Here is a 23,652-nt window from a genome sequence, read left to right on the forward strand (position 1 = left end):
TTTTAGAAATAAATTTATACAAGCTCGATATTGGTGGGTAACATAATATCTATATACTATCAAAATCGTCCACAACCTTTATAGAATAAAAAGGCCAAATTACATTAATTGATCCAACCAATGCCTTGGAAACAGAAATAAATTCACCAATCAATATAATAGAAAAGCTGAATAAAAACAGATAACAAGAAAAGGTTAAAGCTACTTAATAATTACAGAACAACCATATTCCACCCCTCACAGTCAAAAAAGGGACAATTGTGGAGTACTACTACAAATGTGAGCTGTGAAAGCTGACAAACAAGAATTGAGAGCTCAAATTTAACAAACGAGTACAACTTCATGCAGAGATCAAGACGGAGTAAAAATGTTGATGCTACTTTCTCTTTTTTCCCTTCAAATCTCAACTAGAATCAATCAGTTAAATTAAAAATCAATCTGTTTCGCTCACTTGATCAGGCTGTTCTTTCAAGCCTTTCAAGCCAGAGGACCGGAGCTCCTCGATGCGGGCGGCGACCTGAGAGATCGAGGGCCGGTTGTCCGGGTACTGAGCTGTGCAGTCAATCCCGAGCTGGAGGAGCTGGACCATCTCCTCCTCCAAATCCTGGTGGCGGAGGAGCTCGAGGTCGAACACCTCTGAGGTCCACTCTTCACGAACCACAGACTGCACCCACCGCGGCAGGTCCACCCCGTCCTCATTTAGGAGGGCGTGCGTGGGAGCCTTCCCCGTGAGCAGCTCCAGCAGGAGGACACCGAAGCTGTAGACATCCGCCCGCTGGGAGACTCTGCGGGGGTCGGTCACCTCCGGGGCGCGGTAGCCAGCGACGCGCGTGGGGGAGGATGGGGGCCCGACTAGATGGTTCATGCCGAAGTCTGAGACGCGTGCTTCATGTGACTTGGTGAGAAGGATGTTGGAGGACTTTATGTTTCCGTGGGAGACGCCGGGGCCTTGCTGGTGGAGGTATTCGATGCCTCGTGCAGCTCCAAGGGCAATGCCGGACCTCATCCCCCAGTTCAACGGCGTGTGGCCAGCTCCCTTGTTTCCTGATCAAGAACAAGAACCACCACAGATTTTCATCACCAACCAAACACACAATAAAGCAAGACAGCAGCAGCAATAGGATGTTCATGTCAACAACTCCACCTAAAGCAAGTTAACACTTGGAAATGGAGATGATTATACTACTAGCATTTTACAATAAAGCTACACTAAAGAAAAGATAACTATCTTAATCAAAGTAATGTACTAGGATTTAATTAGGATGAACACAAGATATTGGCAAACAATGAAGAACCATTAACTAAGACAGCAATGGAATTCAAGAACTATCAAACAAGCATGCATCCTCATTTTCTTGAATCCCACAAATCCACACCACAATGCAAATGAGAACAAAATTTTTGAGGGCTGACCATGTAGAAGTGCAGAAAGGCTTCCCATAGGCATGTAGTCATAGACAAGAAGCTTCTCCTCTCTACTATAGTAGTAAGCCCTGAGAGGCACCAAATTCAGATGATCCATAGCTCCAACACTATCAATCTTGTCCTTGAACTCCTTCTCCGAAATGGTCACATCCTTGAGCCTCTTCACTGCCACTACCGTCCCCACCTCCAGCACCGCCTTGTACGCCGTCCCAAACGTTCCCTTCCCAAGCACCTCCGCCGAAGCCCTCAGCAAATCCTCCAAATCAAACACCCTCGCCCCACTCCCGAAGAAAACCAGCTTCTTCACATCCACAGCCGCATTGCTCTCATTGCCCTTCGCTACCGCCGTCGCCGCTGATAACTCGTCGACGCTCACAGCCTCTGCGGCGGCAGAGTCGTTTTCTTGATGCTTGACCACCGCCGCTACTTCAACTGACCGCGCCTTGTTCCCGCTCCGCTTCCTACACAAGAGAAACAGTAGTAGCAGCAAAAGAAGCAGCCCGAGAACAGATCCAATGGCAATTCCGGCAATGGCGCCGCCGGAAAGCTTCTTCTTCTTGTCCCCCCCAAAGGTCTGGCCGACTCCTCCGGCGGCGATAGCAGGGTCTTCGCCGGGACACAGTCTGTCAAGAGGCTTCCCACAAAGAGACGTCGCTAGAAATGAATCCTTTGATTTCGCGAGAAGGCCTTTCGGAACAGAGCCGTTTAAATTATTGAAAGAGACGTTGAATTGATCAAGATTTGGGAGGTCAATGTCTGGGAGATTTCCAGTGAAGTGATTGTTCTCCAAGAAAAGGGTGCGGAGGCGGGTCAATTTGTTGAATTGGGGCGGAATTTGGCCGGAAAAGTTGTTGGAAGCGAGATTGAGCCGAACTAGGGCGTGGAGGGAGAAAATGGAAGGGGGCGGGGGGCCGGAGAAGTGGTTGCCCTGGAGGTAGAGGTTGCGGAGCTGGGTGAGGGCGGAGAGGTCGGAGGGGAGGGGGCCGGAGAGGTGGTTGAGGCGGAGGCTGAGGGTGCGGAGGGCGGTGAGGCTGGAGAGGGCGGAGGCGGGGAGGGGGCCGAAGAGGGAGGCGGCGGGGAGGCGGAGGGCGGTGACGCGGTTGTCTTCGCAGAGGACGCCGGCCCAGTTGCATGGGGTGGTTAGGGAGGTGTTCCAGAACAGGGTGCGGCCGCCGACGGCGGAGCGGAGGGCTAGGAGGGCGGCGCGGTCGGTGGAGAGATCTGAGGCGGTGGCGGCGGAGAAGAGGAGGAGGAGGAGGGGTAGCAGCAGTGGTGGGAGTTGGAGGGAGGCGAGTGTAGTCGGCATTGTTGAGAAGAGAGAGAGAAAGAGAAGGGTTGATTTGGATGGGGAGTTGTGCTGAGAGAGAATATCAATGCAGTATGCAGGCTCTCCTCTGCTCTCTCGTATATTTGACACAGATATGTTATCCAGGCTGTGAATGAATGAGATTATGAATTGATAAATTGTTTAAAATAACAATAATAAGAGAATGATCCTAAATTCACGTTTTAACACAAATGCTAAATTCATGGCATTTCAATAGGACTTAACTAGCTACCTACCTACTAATTCAATAGTCTTGTAATTTCTTGATTAGATAATCCTACATGTAACATTTGTTTAAATGCCTCGAAATGGTTATGGACCCAATTTTGCCCATTCATTGAACTATATAGTACTACGTGATCATGTCAAAATAAGGAGTATATTTGCATGCTATGAAATACTTCCATATCTGGTAGCATTTGTTTACAACTTTACATAATTATTAGTAAGTCATTTTAACATTTTAATGTTGTGAGTTTGGACATTTAAAATACTAACGCTACAAAATCTTTGTAAATTGTATAGTTCCAGACTTTCAGTGGCTACAGTTTAGCATTTTGATCTCTAACATCAACTAAAGTTTTTTCTATATGAATGCATGTGTTATAAACATTGCGCTTAGATTTCTGAATTTAGAAGAAAAAAAAACTAGTACTAACAATTGCATAACACATAGTAGTAGTAGTATTTTGTCAAAGATTGGCATAGTATTACGTTATAATACTCCGTAGTCCGAATTAGCTTAGTAAAACATTTGTTGCTAAAATGAAAAAGCAAATCCAGTAAAAGATCCTTGGAATGTAGTGGAATAATTATAAATTTTGGAATTTGTCAGCTTCTTTTGTGGGAAACGCCCCACATATTTTATTGCCTATAAAGTGGACGAATAGATAATATGTCCAAAATGCTGTTATTTTAACAAAATTACTGATTTTTACGGTGTACTTAAGAGCACCCTTAACCCCGTCCCGAATTTGGGCTGCAAGTCCCGCCACAACTCAGGCCACAACTATTCATTTGCACTATTACAACTACAACATATTTTAATCGTAAAATAGATTACGTTGAACAATTAAACCCGGAAAAAATTCATTGTTCAGTCAGAAAATAGAAAAAAAAATTACAAATCCTAGAAAAAGAAAATTACCAATCCTAGAAAAAGAAAATTACAAATCCTAGAAAACGAAGATTACAAATCCTAGAAAAAGAAAATTACAAATCCTAGAAAAAAGAACTACTTTTTCTTCATTTGTGCGCGAAGGTATTCGATCATCTCACGGTGCAATTCGAGCTCGTACTCCGACATTGTCGAGGTATCCCTCGATGTCAACTCCGTCAGCTGGCCCATCCGCAACGTAATACTCATATCCGACATAGAGTCTGATATCTTGTCCAAGGAAGGATTGGGTGGCGGCGGCGGCATAGCGGAGTAGCTCGCAGTTGCCTTCCCCTTTGCTTTCCTCTTTGCCGCCTTTGTGCCCATCGGACGGCTTTCAGTACCAGGAGATGAGAGGAAGAAGTCCTCGTCTGTCACGTTGAGGTCGATTGGCGGACCTCCTTCGCTCGAAGTGTAGTGTCCGGCGGCGACTTTGGTTCTCTTCGCCGCCGCTTCAGCCCCACCGGTGTACTTCGGGCTCTTCTCGACAAGCTTCCAAACGTCGAAGTACTTGAAGTGCTTCTTCCCGTCAGCGAAGTAATCTGCCTTGGCCTTGTCCACAAGGTCCATCTCGCTGTGCCCGCTCGGCCACATCCGGACTACGTTAGTCCACTTGCCATTCCACTTGTTAATCTCCTTCTGCACCCGACCCCAATGCTTGCGTAGCTTCACGTAGGTACGCTCGAACGAGCCTTCGGGTCGACCAGCGTTGTACTTATCTGCAATCCGCAGCCAGAACACTTTGCCGCTTTGCTGGTTGCCGACCACAGCGTCCTCGGAGACGTCGACATAGTTCTTGGCCAGCCACATTGTCTCCTGCGGACTATACTTCTTCGGCCCATCCTCATCGGCAACCTTGCCCTTGCCCTTGCCCCTCCGTTGAGCGGGCTCCATATCGCTGATATCGTACTCATCAGTGCTAACTGGCGATTCCATGTCCATATTGGTAGGCAGCCCGGGACTAGGCGTTGCATCTGGATCGGGTGTCGGCGGCACTTGCCAGTTCTGGGAGTTCACGAAATCGTCCATCTGGCGTTGGTCGCTATTAAACCAATCCATAGAACTAAAAAAGTGTTGAAATGCTAGAGGATTGAGAGTGAGAGTTTGTGTGGAAGAGTATTAAAAATGGAGCAAATATAGTGTATAAATAGAAAAACAAAAAAAAAAAAAAATGAAAATTCGTGGGGACTTGCGGCCCGGCCCGAACGCAATTAACGCCGGGACGGGCCGCATGGGATGCGGCACGGGCACGCATAACGCCGGCCGGGACGGGACTCGGGAGCGGCCCCGGGACGCAACTGCGTCCTCGGGACCGTCCCGGGCCGGGACGCAAGGGGCTCCAACGGTGAATTCGGGCCGGGACTCGCGAGTTGCGGCCCGGCCCATGCGCGTTAAGGATGCTCTAAGTCGATGTTGGCCGCCGAAGAAGCAGCGGTTGAACTATGCCGGTGATTTCAGCCGGGCAGCAGTGGTGGTTCCTACGACCTCCCCGAGGATGTTCAGGAGGAGTCGTCCCTCCATCCTTCGCTCGCCGCACTCGCCCTATTGGGTTAGAGGAGAGCGCAATGGGCAGCGGTGGAGTCTCCCAAGGTAGACTCCGCCTAAGGTTTACCGAACCGGCAGCTTAAAACCGAAACCGTAGCCGCCGGTTTCGGTTCCGAATCAAACCGTCAATTTTTGAACCGTGGTTTGGTTCAGGTTCAAAAATTTTCAAACCGAAATCGTGCCGGGAACCGTCGGTTCCAAATCGGAACCGCGAAATCTGCATGAAAACCGTGAAATTAAGCCGAAACCGCAAAAAAACGGTGACAGTTCGAAACCGTGAAAAAACGTAAAAGAACCGCCGGTAAACCACCGGTTCGGAACCGGAACCGTAACCGTAACCGCGAAACACCCTTGCGGTTCGGTTCCGGTTCAACAATTTCCAAAACCCTGAACCGGCGGTTCCGAACCCAGTAATCCGCGGTTCCTGAACCGTGGGCACCTCTAGCCCGTGGGTCCTGTGAGGGTCCGCCGGCATCCCCCGCCGGCAAGTCGTCGCCCGAGCTCGCCTTTCTACGCGCGTCAATCAACGCATAAACAGGATGCACAAGATCTTGGCTGAATGGAGGGAGGCAACGGACCCCGTGGAGAAGAGGTTTCTTCACTCAATGCTAGAGAGTATGCGGGTCGATTTGGATACCTTCGCGGCACGCTTAGGGGGATCGGACGTTGGCTCGAGATGCCGGGGTGCAAACTGTGGCGGGCGAGGACGACGGCGACGACGACGAGGAGTAGAGAGGGGCGGGGGCTCGTGTGTGGAAGCCCGGAATTTTTTTTATTATGTAATTTTTTTTTATTTTTAGTTAATGTACTTTTTTTATTTAAATAAAATTAACGAATTTTCCATATGTGTCGTAAATTTAATTCCGTATTTTGTGTTTAATTCCGTAAATTTAGTTGTTTTTTTTAATAGTGCTTGATGATGTAGCTAGCCTATTGCTTGTCCTGATGATGTGGCAGGAGGAGAAATAGGCTAGTCTATGGCCGACCTATTTACCATTGTGGATGCTCTTAAGTACTCCTTCCGTCCCCCATTAGGAGTAGCACTTTGACCGGACACCAGCTTTAAGAAATGTAAAGAAAAGTTGGTTGAAAAAGTTAGTGGAATGTGGGATCCACTTTTTTATATTGGTTTTATAATAAAATGTGAGTGAAATGAGTTAGTGGAATGTGAGATCTACTTACCATTTATGGTAAAAGTGAAGTGCTATTCTTAATTGGGGATGAACTAAAATAGAAATTAGTAACTCTTATTCGGGGACGGAGGGAGTATTAAGGTTGAGTTTTAAAAAAAAAAAACAAAAAAAAAATATTAAGGTTGAGTTAATTTTGGTCTAGTAAATTGATAGTTACAATACTTAAATCTGTGAACTGATTTCTTGATAATTTTATCAGGATTCAGGAGATTAATATTAGGTATAGTAACTTATATGGAAACGTACTTAATGATCAAGGATGTCAATAATATCGGCTAAGTCTACTCACTCTCAGAAAAAGAAATTTTAGAATTTCTTTTTGATATTTTTTTGATAAATCAAAAGAAATTTTAGAATGGTACATATAAATACCATATCGATTAAAACACCACATCACACATAATTATATACATCTACTCAAGACTAAGTACGTACTCAGTAAAATGTTTTTAGCTCACTCTTTAAAAGTTTTAGAAATGAAAAATACTTGCACCCGACAGAGCATGACAGTTATCATGACAGTTATCATGTGACAAATATATTATACACACGCTTTGATTGAAGATCTTTCCTTGTGAAAAACTTTTGTTGTGTTGTCACTTTACCACCTAAACTATATCTCATAGGATTGATTATTTTAAAAATCTGAAATTTAAGTATTTAATGTATTTGTAAATAACAAATTTAATTGAAAATTACAAATAAGAAAAAATAAAAAATACGAAATGAAAAAACTATATGAATAGTTTAAAATGTAAATATGTTCAACTATTTCGTGCTAGAGAATGGTGAGTATTGATTAAAAAAAAACATGTAATTGTTTGAATATTCTGATGTCTTTAAAAATATTTATCATATCATTGAATAGCAGATAAACTATTTTGACATTAATTAACTTCAATTAATTAATACAATCTGAATCAGAACGTCCCCAAACATTAATTCCATAGTTTGAATAAGTTGTTTTTCATTCTTGCAAGAAAAAAGAACAAAATTAGTAACCAATTAGGTACCTAGACCTAGCTAGTGAGTGATCTCACTTTTAATTGAACACAAAATAATTAGGATTTTTTTTTATTATTAATAAAGAATGAATCTCATCTTATTAGAGAATTTTTTTTAATTAAAGTATTCTTATGGTACAGGTGATGTAGTTTAAACCATTAAAACCACATAAAACTAGTTATTAAAAGGAGGGGGCCCATTTTATTCCATGAGAAACAAAGAACATAATAGTGCTATATCCACTTATTCCAAATTGTTAAATAAATTATGATATATTGCCAATGTGTCGTAATCATAATATTTAGACATAGGACAGATCGCTATCATTACATTTAAGTCAATAGGGCTACGATACATGAGCATGTCTAAACTCGAAATTCCAATTTCCTTTTTGTCTAAATTATTTTATGCTACTCTCCTAACATCTTTTTTTCAAAATTTGAAATTGAAGGTACTTAGAATTGGACTCTTCAGTTTTAAAGAAAATAAGTACTATTTGATATTATAAAAACAGTCAGAATTGAATTACAATATTAAATTATCTTCATTTCACATTTGAATTATATATATACAATTGGAATTCCTAATAATCAAAAATTAGATATATATAATGCGTGCACATTTAAATATATCAGTCCACAACATATCCACACACATTGCACGCACGCGCACACACACTACAAGCAATGGCGAATCCAAGGGCATGGAAGGGGGACCGCCCCCATGCGACTAATTACCCCCTATCAGACTTAAAATTGTCATGTCTGTTCCATTCATTTGTCTTTGACGTTGTCTCGAATACCAAAAAAATAGTCATATTCACCCAAAACCAAGCTCGACAAAAGACAAGGTTAGATGCTTCGTTTTCCTAGCACTCTGAATGAATCTAATTCCAAGTAATTAAATACTCTATTATAGATCATTTAATAAAAAAAATTGAGCCATAAATCGCGCTACTCTCGGCTCTCCTGCTCCAGCATTCGACGATCGATTTGCTCCGCCCTCCACCCGACTATCCATCGCCAGGACCCCAACCATACCCATAAGGTGTGTTTTCAAATTCAAACTCTATCATACTTAATTTGACTTTGTTCGTAGGTGCAAAATACAAACAAAATTGTAGATTTAGGAAAGAATGTTGGTAAGGAAAATTATTTATTCAAACATACTCTCTTAGATTGGAAAGTGTAGCTAAAACTTAGAAGTAGACTGAATTGAAAAATGTAAGCATTCTTACTACTAATTAAATGAGCAGCGATTTATTATACTACTCCTAGTATTTACTTAATTTTGTTTGATTAGATATATAAATGGAGAATTGTTTTGGAAAAAAGATCAAGAGTTTGAATTGGTTCTTCTAGTACTAGCTAGTATTGGACAAGAATCGCATAATATGGAAGAAAACTTGATAATTCAGACCAAATACAAATTTGTAAAAACCAACTTGCCTAATATGATGAGAGGTAATTGACAGTAAGGTGATATCTAATGAAATGTCTAGCAGAATATGACGAGAGATGATTGGTTGGATGGCAGTTTGGTGATATTCAACGTCTATCTTCGCTGCTGTTGTAATGAAAGAATTTTCAAACGTTTTTAGTATAAGGATACTCGTAGAAATCAATTGTCTCGATCAACTGACGCTTGTGCTACCTAAATTGTACTCTCTCCGTTCCAAGGAAGATAACTGTTAAGAGTATTCCACTCAACACAGGTCGGAAAGTGAATTGCAGAAGTCCCGGAGGCTTATTCCCGACGACCGCTTAGGGTTGTAGAAAAACAGAGTAAAGAGAAGAGAAAGTAGGCGAATTATCGATGATCTTTATTGATGAATTCAGCGCCTATTTATATTCTAAGGACCCTAGGGTTGGTTCGACTTTACGGCCCGGGAAAGAACCAACAAAGAAAACCCGGAACGGAGCTTATAATGCTCAACCCAATTGTTCAAAAAAAATAATAATAACGATAATAATTAAAGCAAAACATAAATTTAACTAAAATAATAAAACAAAGACAGTCACGCCTTATCTGGAGACGAAGTCACCAAATCGAACCGGTGGCCTTGTTCTCCTTCTCGCCTTCTTGTTCGTCTCCCTCGGCGAAGGCCTTCCGCGTTCAACCGTCTCACAATTCAGCTCTGGCCCCAGCAACTCCTCGGCCTATGCATCTTCCATTGACACTCGCTGCTGCTCTACCTGCACCGAAGGATCACTCGTATCAATGACCCCTTCTATTGGCGGCACAGAATTTTATGTAGCTTTATTTAATGTGTTAAGTGGATAGAATAAAGTAAAAAAAGAGGAAATAAAGTAGAGATAGTAGTATTTTCATTTTTAGTATCGAGTCATATTGGGTTTGACTAAAAAAAAGTGTGAATGGGGATTCTCTATAATAGAAAAGTGGATCTTCTTTGGTGGGACGGAGGGAGTAGTAACTGTCATTTTAATATTAAAAAAAAAACATATCAAATTATTATACTCCCTCCGTCTCAGTTAAGATGTCCCCTTTTTTTCGCACAAGTTTTAGAAAAATGATAATAAATAGTTAAAGTGAAGATAAAGTAAAGTAAAATAGTGAATAATATATATGAGAGTCTCTTCTATATTATTCTCTCTCTTACTTTAATTTCTCTTGACTTTAAATATTTATTATTATTTTTAAAATATACGTGCGAAAAGAAAATGAGTTATCTTAACTAGGACAAAAGGAGTACTATTTAATATTTATATATATTATTATCTTATTTCACCACCTCTACCCGCACTCGCTCGAATCATGTTCGTATCTCATTAATCAAGTGACAGTTGTGAATAGTAATTCAGACCAGATAGAAATATGTAAAGACCGACTTGCAGAATATGATGAAAGATGATCGGTTCAATGGCAGTTTGGTGATATTCAATGAAAGGTCTATCTTCACTTCGATTTGTAATGAAAGAATCTTGAAACATTTTTGGATAAAAATCAATTCTCGCAATCAAAGGACCCTAGTGCTACTAAAATTGTGCTAGTAACTTTTATTTTAATATTAAAAAAACATATTCCTTCTGTCCTACGTTACTTGAGTCATTTTTTTTTGCACTCGTTTTGAAAAAATAATAATAAATAGTTAAAGTGGAGAGAAAGAAAAGTAAGAGAGAGAATAATGTAGAGAAGAGTCTTATCTATAGTATTCTCTTTTTTACTTTATTTTCTCTCCACTTTAACTATTTATTATTATTTTTTCAAAATGAGTGCAAAAAAGAAGTGACTCAAGTAACGTGGGACGGAGGGAGTATTGAATTACTATATTTAATAAGTATTTATTAGTATTTTATTATTTTATTCCACCCCCTCTGTAACACCCCGAGTTTTCTTGCATAGATTTTTGGAGTATAAAAAAAAAATTTGGACGAAGAGATGGTGGAATCTATGTTAAGTTGATTTTATCATGAGTAAAGGAATTAAGTTATGTTTTGTTCTTATACCATATGGAATTGAAGTGTAAGGAATTTTTAAGTTTATGAACTACAATGGTTGGAGGAAGAGAAAAGAGAATGCCAAAAATTTCACATAAATAGGTGTACAAGTGTTTATTGGAATTTATTCAAAAGAAGAAAGGTTGGAGGTATACCTTACAATATAGGAGAACTACCTTTCATGAAAAGGATTACATGGATTTTGGTGTTGGAACAAGTAGAGAAGATATATCTACTTTACAAAAGAAATTTTCCTAAGAGAGCTAAAGGGAGTAAAGAAACAAGTGCCATTAACTCCACAAATCTTTGAGGATCCTCTCTACACACATCTCGATTCTTGATCCCCACTCCATGCCAAGGAGTCAATTAGTAGTCTCCTAGAGATAGCATGAGTTGTCTCTTAACCTACCAAGGAAATTCCCAAAAATAGTTAGATTCCTTCTTCAACAAAAACCAAGGGATATATGTTACTCAAGAAAATGGTAAGGAGCCAATTAAAGATCTTGCAAGAGTGTTTGCAAGGAGACAAGGATTAAGATATCTCAAATCTCCCCAAAGTGGATATAATGACAATTGGATAAAGAATTGTGAGTCGTCCCCTTGATCTAAATAGTGAAAAGTCCTTTTCCACCACATGATCAATTAAGAAACTTGATCACCAAGCATAACACCTTCCAAGACTTTCACCAAGAAGGCAAGGAAGCCTTTTTCAAGATTCAAAAAGAGAGATGAACAATTAGCTCAAAAGGGAATTTGGTATCTTCCCCAACAAGCCAAGAGAGTTGGCTATATAAAGAGCCATACCACACCTCTTGCTTCACCTTTTTACCACTTAGAAACTTCTCGGCAAAGAGTAGCAAGGAATGAGAGGAGAGGGAGGAAGCTCTTGAGCTGCCCAACAATTAAGGACTCACCAAAGCAAGGTAATTCTCCCCAACATCCTTTACGTAAATAGCATTCATATAGATTGCAACATAGCAAGCTTTAGATGAGAACTTAGAACCATAGATGCTCAAAATTTGGAAAGATCAGTAGCAAGGATTTTAGAGCAACAAACATAGTTAGCCTCAATTACTTAAGCAAATGACAAATGCCTTGAAGATGATAATTCCAGTGAGCTCTCAAGAATTTAGAAAAACTAGTGGAAGGCTTTCTTTAGCAATCACCTAGCATCAAGTAATAAACTTTCAAGGACTAAGTAAAATAGCTAAGTTAGAAGACTTAGCTTAGTATACGGGGAGCTGTCCGGCGATGGTCGAGCGACGGCGGAGCGCCGGAGAGCTCGACAGAGGCCATCGCGAGGGGCGCTGGGAAACTCCTCTTAACAACCAGAGACCCGCAGCCGACGAGAGGCTCGACGGAGGAGGCGAGCGGCAGGGAGCAGCGATAACGGCAAGGACAGCCGCTGGACGCCAGCTCGACGAAGGCAGTGATGTCGCCGGAGGTGTTCCTGCAGTCACGAGGAAGAGGCAGCTGAGGCAGCGCTGGATTCGACCGCCTCTGATCCGGCAGAGAGATCGGAGGATGGTTACGGAGTCGCCGAGGGAGAGAGAAAACTCGGTGGTGAATGAGAAACGGAGAGAGAGGACCGATGAGAATCACCGGCGATTCGATCGGTGATGGACAGCCAACGGTGGTGGAGCTGGACAGCGAGAAAGAGCTCGACGCTGAGAGAGCTGGGCGGAGATGGAGGGTGCTGGCACGAGTCGCCGGCGACCCTGTGACGCCGGCCGAAGGAGTATTGGCTGCGGAATCGGCGCCGCTGATTTCCTTAATTGGGGATCTCAATTTGAGAAGGTGAAGAGAAAGGAAATTCACGATGGAGAAGAAGGAAAAGGAGTATATTGGGCCAGCCCTATTTTTTGTAATTGGGCCATAGTAATTGGAAGGATATAGTTGGGCCGGAGGAATTAAAAGTATGGGCTGAAGTGTTTTAGTTAAAATTGGGCCACTAAGCAAATTATGAGTTGGGCCATTTTACTAGTGGAGGTTTTGGAGTGAAATTTAACTAAAGAGGCGTGCTGTCCTAAATTAGTAATTGGGCCAAGAATTATTTATGTTGGATTGGAATTTAATTTAAGGACTTGAGTTGGAGCTCAATCAATTATTGTCCGAATAATTTACTAAGTTTCCGAAGATGGAAAATATTGAAGTTGGAGGAACCAATGGGCGGCTTTAAGAAAATTCAAGAAAGGATTTAGAAAGGGATTTTTCATGAATTCGTACCTTACTTACCCAAGTGATTATCTTCGAGAAAATAGAGTTTTTCCTAAAATTAGTAGTGAATAATCAAACCTTATGAAGTAGTGAAGCCCGAAGTAGGATTAAGAAAATCCTATAAGCCGAGACTAAGATATAGGTGTTATCCAATAGGATGCATGCATTGTTTTCTCAAGAGAAATATTTCAAGTACTAATTAGCGTGCTACGCTATTTATTTTTTTCAAAGGATATTTTGCTCGAGGGCAAAGTGAGGCCAACACGAGAGTTGTTATTTGGAGATAAGCGTATCAGGTGGGCTTTCTTTTAATATCCAGCACTATAGTGTGGATATAAAGCAAATACTTTTGAAGTTATGAAAAATCATTTTCTCAAAATGAAGCAGTGATTATTTTAAAGTTGTTGTCATGCCATAAAATGTTTGTTTTGAGGCCTATCTGTTGGGGTAATAGCCCGCGGGTTTTGGCGATGCCAGCCCGAGTTTAACGAATTCGGTTCCCAATAGGACCGCAAATCCTGTTCGGAATAACGTGCACGAGAGCCGTGAGCCATCAGCGGTTGGCCGGCGATGTGTCCGCTGAAGGTGGCCACCTTCACGGTACACGATTCTCAGATAAGGCGAGTGATTTGGAAAACTTAGATTGATCAATCGAACTTTTAGCTCACAAAAGAATTAGTATGCTCGGGCCTTTTAAGAAAAACCCCCCGTGTGATACTGTGGATGGATGACAACTATGTATTGTATGTTTTGTTTTCGGCATGTGTCCACTGAGTACTCCTGTACTCAGCCCTGCATGTATTTATAAACGTGCAGATTTAAGCAAAAGGGCGGAGGCGTGCTGATCAGAGTCGATGCTACTTAAGAAAATAAGTGTGGATCTCTCGACGCTTCGTGTCTTCATACGCGAAGTCGTTCTCTGGACTTTTTCCGCTGCAGTTTGTTAAGAGAGAATAGTAAACTCTCAACATCGGAACTCTGATTCATTTTGATGAAATGCTATTGTCATTTAAATCCTTGCATTTGAATACTTGGATCCTGTCTTATGATATCGTTTGACTTTTCAATGTGCAAGTTCCATTTCCATTTCTTCCTAATTCCTCTATATCCTTTTACTAGTCGCGATTTACCCGCTTTCGCTATCCTTAGCAAAATGCGGTCGTGACACCCTCTACCCGCACTCGCTCGAACCATGGTCTTATCTCATTAATCAAGTGACAGTTGTCAATCTTTAACTTGCCAATGTGTATCTCGGGATAGATTTTTTGCGCACCATCAATTTCCAAATAATGCCAGTCCAGACATCATATTTTCTGCGCCATTTGATGCATGTTTCAACGTAACTGGAACTCGTACAGGTATGCCAAATTCTAGACAACAAAATTAAAAACAAATAATAGTAAAATATAAATAATAATCTAAAAATACAAATAAAAATACTACTCAGTCTAGTGTACAAATATGCAAGTTGGCCGGTGCGGTGACCATCTTGGAAAGTGGCCACATTAATTACCGATTCACATACGATTCAGATATTGTATCTCTGTTAGAACTTAGATTGCGCAATCAATCTTTACGAATAAAATGCTTTATTGACTCGGGCCTTTTAAATTAAAACTTGGTGTTCACTCAACTGGGATGACAAAACCTTTTTACGAAAAGTTTGTTGGGGTTTGGTGCCCCTTGCACAGCGGAAGACTTTGTACAAAACAAATAAATCAGATAGGATCTATTTGACCGATTATGCGATTAATCAATTCACATGTTAAACAGATAATTGCATGCTAGAACGCAAATAATTCATGCTTAGAAAATATAAATCCTAAACATGATTTCTACGGTTTAGAGTTACCGATTTGATTCTCCAAAGAATCGACGATTGCTCGCGCCTTCTCCACGTGATGATCTTCAATACTAGACCACGGATCTTCTCTCTGGTTCCCGAACTGTATTCTAATATCAGTGTGGGCTGATCTTACTAGAATACTAGGACTTAAATAAAGAAGACAGAAGAAATCATTTTTGGAAAAGGAGTGGAATTCGAAAATTCCTACAGCTGGGGAAGCTAAAATTTTCGAAAAATACGAAATAATGAAATTGTGATTCTTCTGTCTCCTTTATTCTCCTATTTATATTAAGTTCTTTATGGGCCCAGACAGGGATCTATGGAAGGTTTTGGATATGGGCTCGCCCAATTAGCTTTTTACTAATTAAATTGAACCCCAATTTAATATAAGCTTATATTGGAATATTACGAGCAGCCACTACAGAAGTAATATTGCACTCCCCATCCAAATCCGAAATTACAAGTAATCCGGGTTTCCATTATTTATATTATTTATTTCCCGCGCTTAAGATATAAATGTCCATTAATTAATTAATGTCTACTATGAACTTAATTAATTAACATCTTATTAATTCCAAGAGTGGACTTAGCAAGAAACACTTATTTATTATTCATAGAGTAATAAAACTCCAACTGGCCAGTTTTCCGAATAATAAAACCTTGTTCGAGCTCCTCTTGAGGACATTATCAAACGAGACTCACCTCGTGCGCGATTCAACATAATAGCAATCCTAGCACCGCTAGATATTAATCACCACTACCCAATATATCGGGATTATTGGGTTGCGAAAAACCCGCACCATTTGATAAGTCAAAGTAGTGCATAATCAATACCGTATGCTCAATGCTAACGTATGTAGATTAAGAAATAGTTATTTATCAAGACCTAGTCTTTCAGGTAGATAGCATAAAGACACGTCTTGCTGTTAGATCCATTCAGTGCTATACCACACCAACGTCATCTTATTTCAGTAAGGCTTAGAAATAATCGGACTGACATTGCAACCTTTCACGATAGGTAGTCTAAGCCTATCTGGGTTGTGAAATTCTTCTTTTCTTTTGCAAAGCATTGCATAGAACCGATTGTGTTACCTTAAAGTGGACGACGCCCACAACCAGTCTACTAAGCAAAAGACTTAGACTTTGTTTGCTTCTTATACATTCAAATGTTTATAAAACATCTTCTAAATGCACAAGCAAACACAATGTAATAATATATTGATTCTATTCGTGCGAAACTGCTCGAATAATACTGAATCGGGTTAAAAGTGGATTATAGAGTTTTACGTATACAAGCAAGATTCTTTTCGAGCGAAACTTGCTCGAAACATGCTTTTCAGTATACCAAACCTAACAAAGTTATACTCCCTCCGTCCACCATTAGTGAGTCATTTCCATTAAAAGTAAAAAATCTCCTCACTTACTTTTTTTTCCACCTACTTTATTCTTTTCACTCCTCTGTTTTTCCCTCTCTCTCATACTTTACTATCTCCACTTTAACTCTTTAAATACCAATTACTTAAATCTTGTGAGTGGGACGGGAAGAGTAATAAATAGTTAAAGTGGAAGAGAGTAATGTAAGAGAGAGAATAATGTAGAGAAGAGTATTATCTTATTCTTCCTCTTACTTACTCTCTCTCCACTCTAACTATCATTTTTTAAAACATGTGCAAAAAAAGAAACGACTCAATTACCTTGGGACAGAGGGAGTATATACTTTTGGCACGTGGCACTGAGTATACCAAGTACTCCGATTGCATGTTTAATTTCAAAATATGCAGGTTGAACGTGGACGAAAATGAGTGGTGTTGAGTAGAAACGGTGAGTAATTAGCTAAAATGAATGTCCAATGTATCATGTTTTTTCTATTAAGATTATTATTTATATATTATTATTTGTTTTTAATTTTGTTGTCTAGATTTTGGCATACATGTAGGAGTTCTAGTTACGCTGGTTAGGGCTGGGTAAATCTACCGAAAAAACGGTATATCGATCGTATCGTATTAAAAAATATCGAAAAATATCGAATTTTCGGTATACCAAAACTTTTGGTACGATACAATACTGTATTGAAAGTTTTCGGTATGATAACGATATGAATTTTCTTATACCGCGATATACCGTTTTATATCGAATATACGGTATATATATAGATATTATCGGTATATACCGAAATATATCGAAAATCAATACGTATTGAATTATCGATACATATCGTTTATACCGTTTATACTGATGATGATAATAATAATAATAATAATAATATAATTTATTTTTTTAAGATTAAAAGTTTAAATCATAAATATATCCATATAACTTAATTATATATATTTTGATTATGAAGATGTAGACAATGTTTATTTAATTATGTTAGTATTAATTTTGGTTTTATTTTTCAGTTTTGAAATTATATTTTTTGGTATAAAGGTATTCGAAATGGTATAAAATTTCGGTATATCGTACGAAATATCGATATACCGTACAGAACGGTATCCCGAAGTTCGGTACGATATACCGAAATTTTGAAACGGTAACGGTATAGTTTTTTTCCATACCGAAATTTCGGTATACCGAAACTTTCGAAACAATAACGATATGAAATTCTTTCATATCGATATTTTCGGTATGATAACAAAACAAAATTTTTGATACGGTATATCGTATCGACCCAGCCCTACGCTGGTACAGGCGTCAAATTGCACAGAAAACGGACTGGCATTTTTTGGAAAATCGGTTGGTTGGTCGGTACTTGTAAGATATCGTGTATTATTAAAATCAGTTGGTTGGTCTAAATCAAGCATTATTCTGATTAGGGGTGGGTAAACGGTTTTCGGTTAATCGGTTAACCGAGAATCGAACCGGAACCGGTCGGTTATCGGTACCGGTTATACATTTTTGCTTTAAGTCGGTTATCGGTTATAACCGACGGTTATCGGTCGATAACCATCGGTTATAACCGATAACCGAATTAAATTCAATTTTAATTTCAATTATATGTTTATCTAATACTAGAAGAAATTATAATTTACTTTCAAACTTTGTCACAATGGAAGAAATTGTAATTTATATCTAAATTTTGTCAAAGTCTTGTATTGCAATGTCAAAAAAGTCCATTTTAATTTGTGTCACTATCAATTATAGTATTATACTTATAAATTTATATCTCAAAGTCAATAAAGTTCTTAAGCATTACTATGTTAAATATAGAATAACCCTTCACTTATTATTGGGGAAAAGTTTTAAAATTATAGATCATGTAAAGTTTAAGTCTTTTAAAGTGCCTAAAAAATTTATGTATTACTTGTAAATAGGAGTATAATAATAATAATAATAATAATAATAATAATAATAATAATAATAATAATAATAATAATAATAATAATAATAAAAAAAGTAGATGAAAAGTTAAAAGTTAAAACCATAAACAATTTTAATTTCAATTATATGTTTAATTAATAATAAAAGAAATTGTAATTTACTTTTAAACTTTGTCACAATATAAGAATTTGTAATTTACTTCCAAATTTTGTCAAAGTCTCATATTGCAAATTTAGAATGTCAAAAAATCTATTTTAATTTGTGTACTATCAGTTAGTTATACTTATAATATCTCAAATTCAATAAGGTTTCTAAATATATTTTTAAAAATAAGATCTCTCAAAGTTAACAAGTGCTTAAGCAATACTACTATTTTAAAAATAAGATAACCTTTCACTTTTTATTAGAGGAAGGTTTTCAAATTTTAGATCATTTAAAGTTTAAGTCTATTAAAGAGCCTAAACAATATATGTATTGCTTGTAAATAGGTTTATAATAATAATAATAATAATAATAATAATAATAATAATAATAATAATAAAAAAGTAGATAACAAGTTAAAAGTTAAAACCATAAACAATTTTAATTTTTATTATATTTTTAATTAATAATAGAAGAAATTGTTATTTACTTTAAAATTTTGTCACAATAGAAGAAATTGTAATTTACTTACAAATTTTATTAAAGTCTCATAAGTCATATTGCAATGTTAAAAAAAGTCAATTTTAATTTGTGCCACTATCAAATATCTCAAAGTCAAGTGTGTCTAAACATTATTTTAAACATAAGATCTCTTAAAGTTAATAAAGTGCTTAAAAACTAGTATGTTAAAACTAGTATAAACCAATTCGGTTAGTTCGGTTATAACCGATAACCGACCGATTCTAATCGAGTTAGTTAATTAAGTAACCGAACCGAAGTTCAGGTCGGTTCCGGTTAGTTTTTTGATGGAATTTTGGGGTCGGTTAACCGACATGTCGGTTCGGTTAACCGAACCGACCGAATACCCACCCCTAGTTCTGATCCATCGGCGACCATGGCAGCGTTTTACCCTTGCCTCTCCTTCAATATGTATACCACTACTCATTCATTTACCATATTTCCTCTCTTCTTCTGGTTTAAGGGTGTTAGCAATGACATTTATATCTGATTTTAATCTTGTAATGTTTCTTGCAGTTTACTCAGTCAGAGACACTGTGATGATGTACGTGGAGTATAAGACGTTTGATGATAAAACAGATTACGGCTATGATCGGGTGACAACTCCTGCCCCACCCAGTGACCCAGAGAATGCTCTCATTTTTTAGGTGTTATTGACTGGGAAGGAGCTAGTTCTCCGCCGGATCTCCGGCGTCGACCATTGTCATGTTAAATCTGCAACAAGCCAACAATTGGTTTGTTTCATGTGAGCGTTCTTGATGAAATGCATGCTGTGCTAATACAACGTGTTTTCCCTTCTAATGGATTCCATATTTGCGCGATAGTATGTATCTAAGCTTCTCATATTCTCTCAGTATCCATTAAACAGATAGCCATTGATCCACAAAGTTGGAAAATGCAAGAAAAAAGATAGTACAAGATTTTGATGGGAATTTATTAAAGATTCAAGAAAATGATAATTTAGTTACCTTTAGTCCAAGGCAGATTGCACCAGGGATTACCTGGCTTTTCAAGTCATTCACATTTGGGAAAGCCTCTTTCAGCAGCATTCTCATCACATCTCTGTTCATAATAAGATGGAACCAAAACTTCTTTATGCAGACTTCTTTTATGTGGTAGGCTCAACGAACAAATAGTCGCCAGAACATACAAAGAGATATACACACCATAGAATTTATTTTCCAATAATCCAACTGAATGTACAAAGGATTTTTTTGATAGTATATATATGTTCATAGGACATCGATTAATCATACAGTGGCCTAGCTCTATATCCATGATACCATGAATTTCTTCATCATAGATCTCATTTACAGACAAAGAAGTTGATTGCCAATTTTGCCCCTAATTTCCCAACAACTTCGAAAACACAACAGCTTGAAGAATCAACGGATCTTCCATGAATGGAAGAATTAAAGGGTAGCAATTTATACACTTATGTCAATCTGGTTAATTCCTCATCTTCAAGCAAATTCTGTTGCAGCTCCATTTTGGTGAAAGATTAAAGCACGTCGACTTCTTCAACTTATCAAGTAGCAATCAACTTCCTTGTCAGCAGTTTGTGCTGTAAAGCTTAAATCCTCGTTGTCATACAATGCTAATAAACAAGATGTTAGAGGGTCTTGGTCGACCTCTACTTCTCTTGATCGGCATGTGAACTGGCAAACGAATTCCTCCAAAGCTTCTTTCATCCACACTGCAGCACAAGCTTGCCGAGCTTCATTAACAGTCATCTGCAAGAAAATGATACGACACACATCAGAACTAGGACCATATAACAACCATCATGTTCGTAAAAGTTTGCACATTAATGTAGGTGTTGTTTACTAGTATGAGTTATAGGTTAGATTCATAACAGCATTCATATTATCAAGTTGAGCTAATCCTCAAAGTAAATGTCTCCATGGGGTATATAGAGAGTCAAGGAGCTTGAGGGCATACCCAAACTCGATGACGAAGGTTTTTCTCTGGCCATACTTCCAATTCCTCGGTGACATACAATGGGAACATGGATCCCTCATGAAACTTCTCTTGGCTTTTGCTTTTGAAAATCCATTCACCCAATTTTTCCTGCGGTAAATGGAAAATAAAGAGCTTTAGTGATGAATCCAGAATTGTAGTAATATACATATTTATCCTATCGATTTTAGCCTGCAACTTACCCCTAGAAGGCCAACTACACCGGCTTCCTCTAAGGTCTCTCGTGAAGCTGCCAATTCGATATCTTCATCGAGTTCCCATCCACCCTGATGAAATCAATTGCAAATCAACCAATGTTTAGACCAATGATCAAAACGAAATATTTTCATGTCATAATTTGGTTTTTCATATAAGGAATTTTTACCTTAGGGAACATAAGTCTTGTACTCTTCTGAGAGCTGATCAAAAGAATCTCCAAGTCATCGAGTGTGATATCATCGACCAGCTGTGCTTTGTTGGTGTCTCTGATTCTATATGGAACACATCTGCATAAATTTGCAGAAGCGGGAAGAAATATTAGGCAGAATTCCAGAAATAGAATATTTTCAAGAAAATAAATGCCACAGGGGAAATTCAACAAACAGTTGGCGAACAAGACAGAAATATCAGACGAGAAATTGAGAAGAAACTGAGAATGAAAGAGGATATAAGAAACATACCCAACAACCTGACGAAATCCCTTATTATAGCGCTGCAAATGCCTCCCGGTGCGAGACGGCAAAGCAACTAGCTTCATGATTTGCATGATAAACAAACAAACGAAATCGGAAAAGGAAAAAGGAATTGTTTGATGAAAAAAATGAATCTTTTTTCCCCGGGAGAAAAGAAACTCCCTCCAAAGAAATCAAAAGACTCAGTAAGTAAAAGAAGGGTAAAATTCGGTTAAAAACAGTTGCGGTTAGCTCCACAAAAATCGGCAATGGCGAAAATCTGCATCTCTTATATAGTCCTCTATGATGATTTAGTATGCCCAAGAATTAAAATTTGCAAATTGGTAACGGAGTGTTGGAATTGGTGAGAATTGAGAAATAATAAGATCTAATTTATCCTTGTCGGGAAACGACAAATGGGGGGCAATAATTGAAGTTTTTGAGGATAACTCAAATGGTTCATCCACTGATTATATACACCTTTTGATGGAAGGTGGGCTCAGATCCTGAATTTGATAGTAAAATTTAATCTGAATTTGATTATTGCAAGAATGCATGCTGGATAAATTTATTTTGTTGTAAATGGGTTTTCAAAATAGATTCTAAAACATACTCCCTCCGTTCCATAGAAGATGTCACACTTAAAAAATGGTACGAGATTTTAGGAGATGTTATTTTAAGATTTTAGGAGATGTTATTTTATGTGTTAAATGGTGAGAGAAAATATAATTTTATAATTAATGTAAGAAGGAACTTTTTCTAAAAGAGGAAATGTAACATCTTTTGTGGGACAAACTAAAAAGGAAAGTGTGACATCTTTTGTGGGACGGAAGGAGTACCAAAATACAAAATACTGAATAAATCAACATAATTAAAATTAATTGTCGGGCCTCTTGACTCAGACATGATGTGGCAATGGGGTTGGGGGAACTAAATTACTCCTATCATAATTTTAAAAAATAATTACATGCTTTTCTTTAATTCTGATTATTGATTCAAAAAATTTGGCCTCGCAGTATTAGTATGAACGCGTGCCATCGATTTCCAGTGTTCAAGCGTCGTATGCGTGTGTTTACTCCTGCACTGACACGTGCGCGATGGTGACAGGAAATTATTTTAATGGATAATGCTATGGCCGGCTATAAACTGGTTTATTAGAAAGAAAATCGGTTTGTTTATAATTTCCGATTTACTGCCAAATTAGTTTCACTTTTATACCCTTTAGTTACTTTTTGGAGAATTGCCGCCCAGTTTTCATTTATTGCCCCTATTTTTATTTACTTTCAGCTTTTCCCTCTAATCTATTTTCATTTCACAAGTTGAACTGCAAGCCAAAATAATTTTTGGCTGTCGTTGAGTATCCAAGCTTTTTAGTGTATGCTAAACATATTCTTGGTACCACGTCCACTAAAAATTCATTTTTATCCTTACTTCATTCTTTGTATATTTGTAAAGTAAAGTAAAGCCTCAGACGTAAATATTAGTAGTATATTTAATTGAACAAATATGTTTATCTTTATTTTAAAAAACTTGTGTCCATACGCTACAATCAATTTAATTAAAAACATTTAAGTATAATATAAAGTGAATCAAAATATCAAATCATCACCAGTGGGTCAAAATTGAATATAAGATTTAATTGAATCATTCAATTATAAATTCAAGTTAAACCAAAGATCAAAGCTTAATTAAAATCATCAATGATATCAAATTAATCTAAAATTGAGTTGTTCAATTGAGTATTATATAAATTGAAAACTCAAATACTTAGCTGAGTCTAAAATTTAATTTATTTATGTAGTTAAACATAACATTCAATTGATTAAATAATTGAATCGGAAATCATTATAAAATTAAATTTTAAGTGACTAA

The 23,652-nt window shown here is 38.2% G+C and overlaps 4 protein-coding genes and 2 long non-coding RNA genes across 7 annotated transcripts; 1 reads left to right on the forward strand and 5 right to left on the reverse strand.

Moving 5' to 3' along the window:
* Nucleotides 1-130: 130 nt before the first annotated feature.
* Nucleotides 131-2,805, reverse strand: LOC125196575 (probable inactive receptor kinase At1g48480). Its single transcript, XM_048095143.1, has 2 exons — nt 1,414-2,805; nt 131-1,044 (listed from the first exon to the last, which is right to left on the reverse strand). Exons 1-2 carry the CDS (start codon nt 2,729-2,731, stop codon nt 434-436), a joined length of 1,929 nt encoding a protein of 642 aa, XP_047951100.1. The 5' UTR covers nt 2,732-2,805; the 3' UTR covers nt 131-433.
* Nucleotides 2,806-3,986: 1,181 nt separating this feature from the next.
* On the reverse strand, nt 3,987-4,967 carry LOC125195183. Its single transcript, XM_048093368.1, has one exon. It carries the CDS (start codon nt 4,965-4,967, stop codon nt 3,987-3,989), a length of 981 nt encoding a protein of 326 aa, XP_047949325.1.
* Nucleotides 4,968-9,452: 4,485 nt separating this feature from the next.
* LOC125195184 lies at nt 9,453-13,880 on the reverse strand. Its single transcript, XM_048093369.1, has 3 exons — nt 13,837-13,880; nt 12,336-12,964; nt 9,453-9,846 (listed from the first exon to the last, which is right to left on the reverse strand). Exons 1-3 carry the CDS (start codon nt 13,878-13,880, stop codon nt 9,776-9,778), a joined length of 744 nt encoding a protein of 247 aa, XP_047949326.1. The 3' UTR covers nt 9,453-9,775.
* Nucleotides 11,209-12,329, reverse strand: LOC125193719. Of its 2 annotated transcripts, none has more exons than XR_007171614.1 (2): nt 11,919-12,329; nt 11,209-11,514 (listed from the first exon to the last, which is right to left on the reverse strand). It is a non-coding gene; the product is annotated as an uncharacterized LOC125193719 (long non-coding RNA). The 2 variants fall into 2 exon arrangements; XR_007171615.1 differs by having other exon boundaries at nt 11,914-12,329.
* Nucleotides 13,881-16,842: 2,962 nt separating the features above from the next.
* LOC125193720 lies at nt 16,843-20,117 on the forward strand. The gene is made up of 2 exons (XR_007171616.1): nt 16,843-16,993; nt 19,667-20,117. It is a non-coding gene; the product is annotated as an uncharacterized LOC125193720 (long non-coding RNA).
* Nucleotides 20,118-20,297: 180 nt separating this feature from the next.
* Nucleotides 20,298-22,212, reverse strand: LOC125193718 (nudix hydrolase 18, mitochondrial-like). The gene is made up of 5 exons (XM_048091585.1): nt 21,790-22,212; nt 21,495-21,615; nt 21,313-21,396; nt 21,092-21,220; nt 20,298-20,883 (listed from the first exon to the last, which is right to left on the reverse strand). The coding sequence occupies exons 1-5, from the start codon at nt 21,873-21,875 to the stop codon at nt 20,671-20,673; spliced, it is 633 nt and encodes a 210-aa protein (XP_047947542.1). The 5' UTR covers nt 21,876-22,212; the 3' UTR covers nt 20,298-20,670.
* Between the last annotated feature and the right edge of the window lie 1,440 nt (nt 22,213-23,652).

This window comes from Salvia hispanica, chromosome 6 (assembly GCF_023119035.1).
Source record: "Salvia hispanica cultivar TCC Black 2014 chromosome 6, UniMelb_Shisp_WGS_1.0, whole genome shotgun sequence".
In the NCBI taxonomy this organism is placed as follows: Eukaryota; Viridiplantae; Streptophyta; class Magnoliopsida; order Lamiales; family Lamiaceae; genus Salvia; species Salvia hispanica.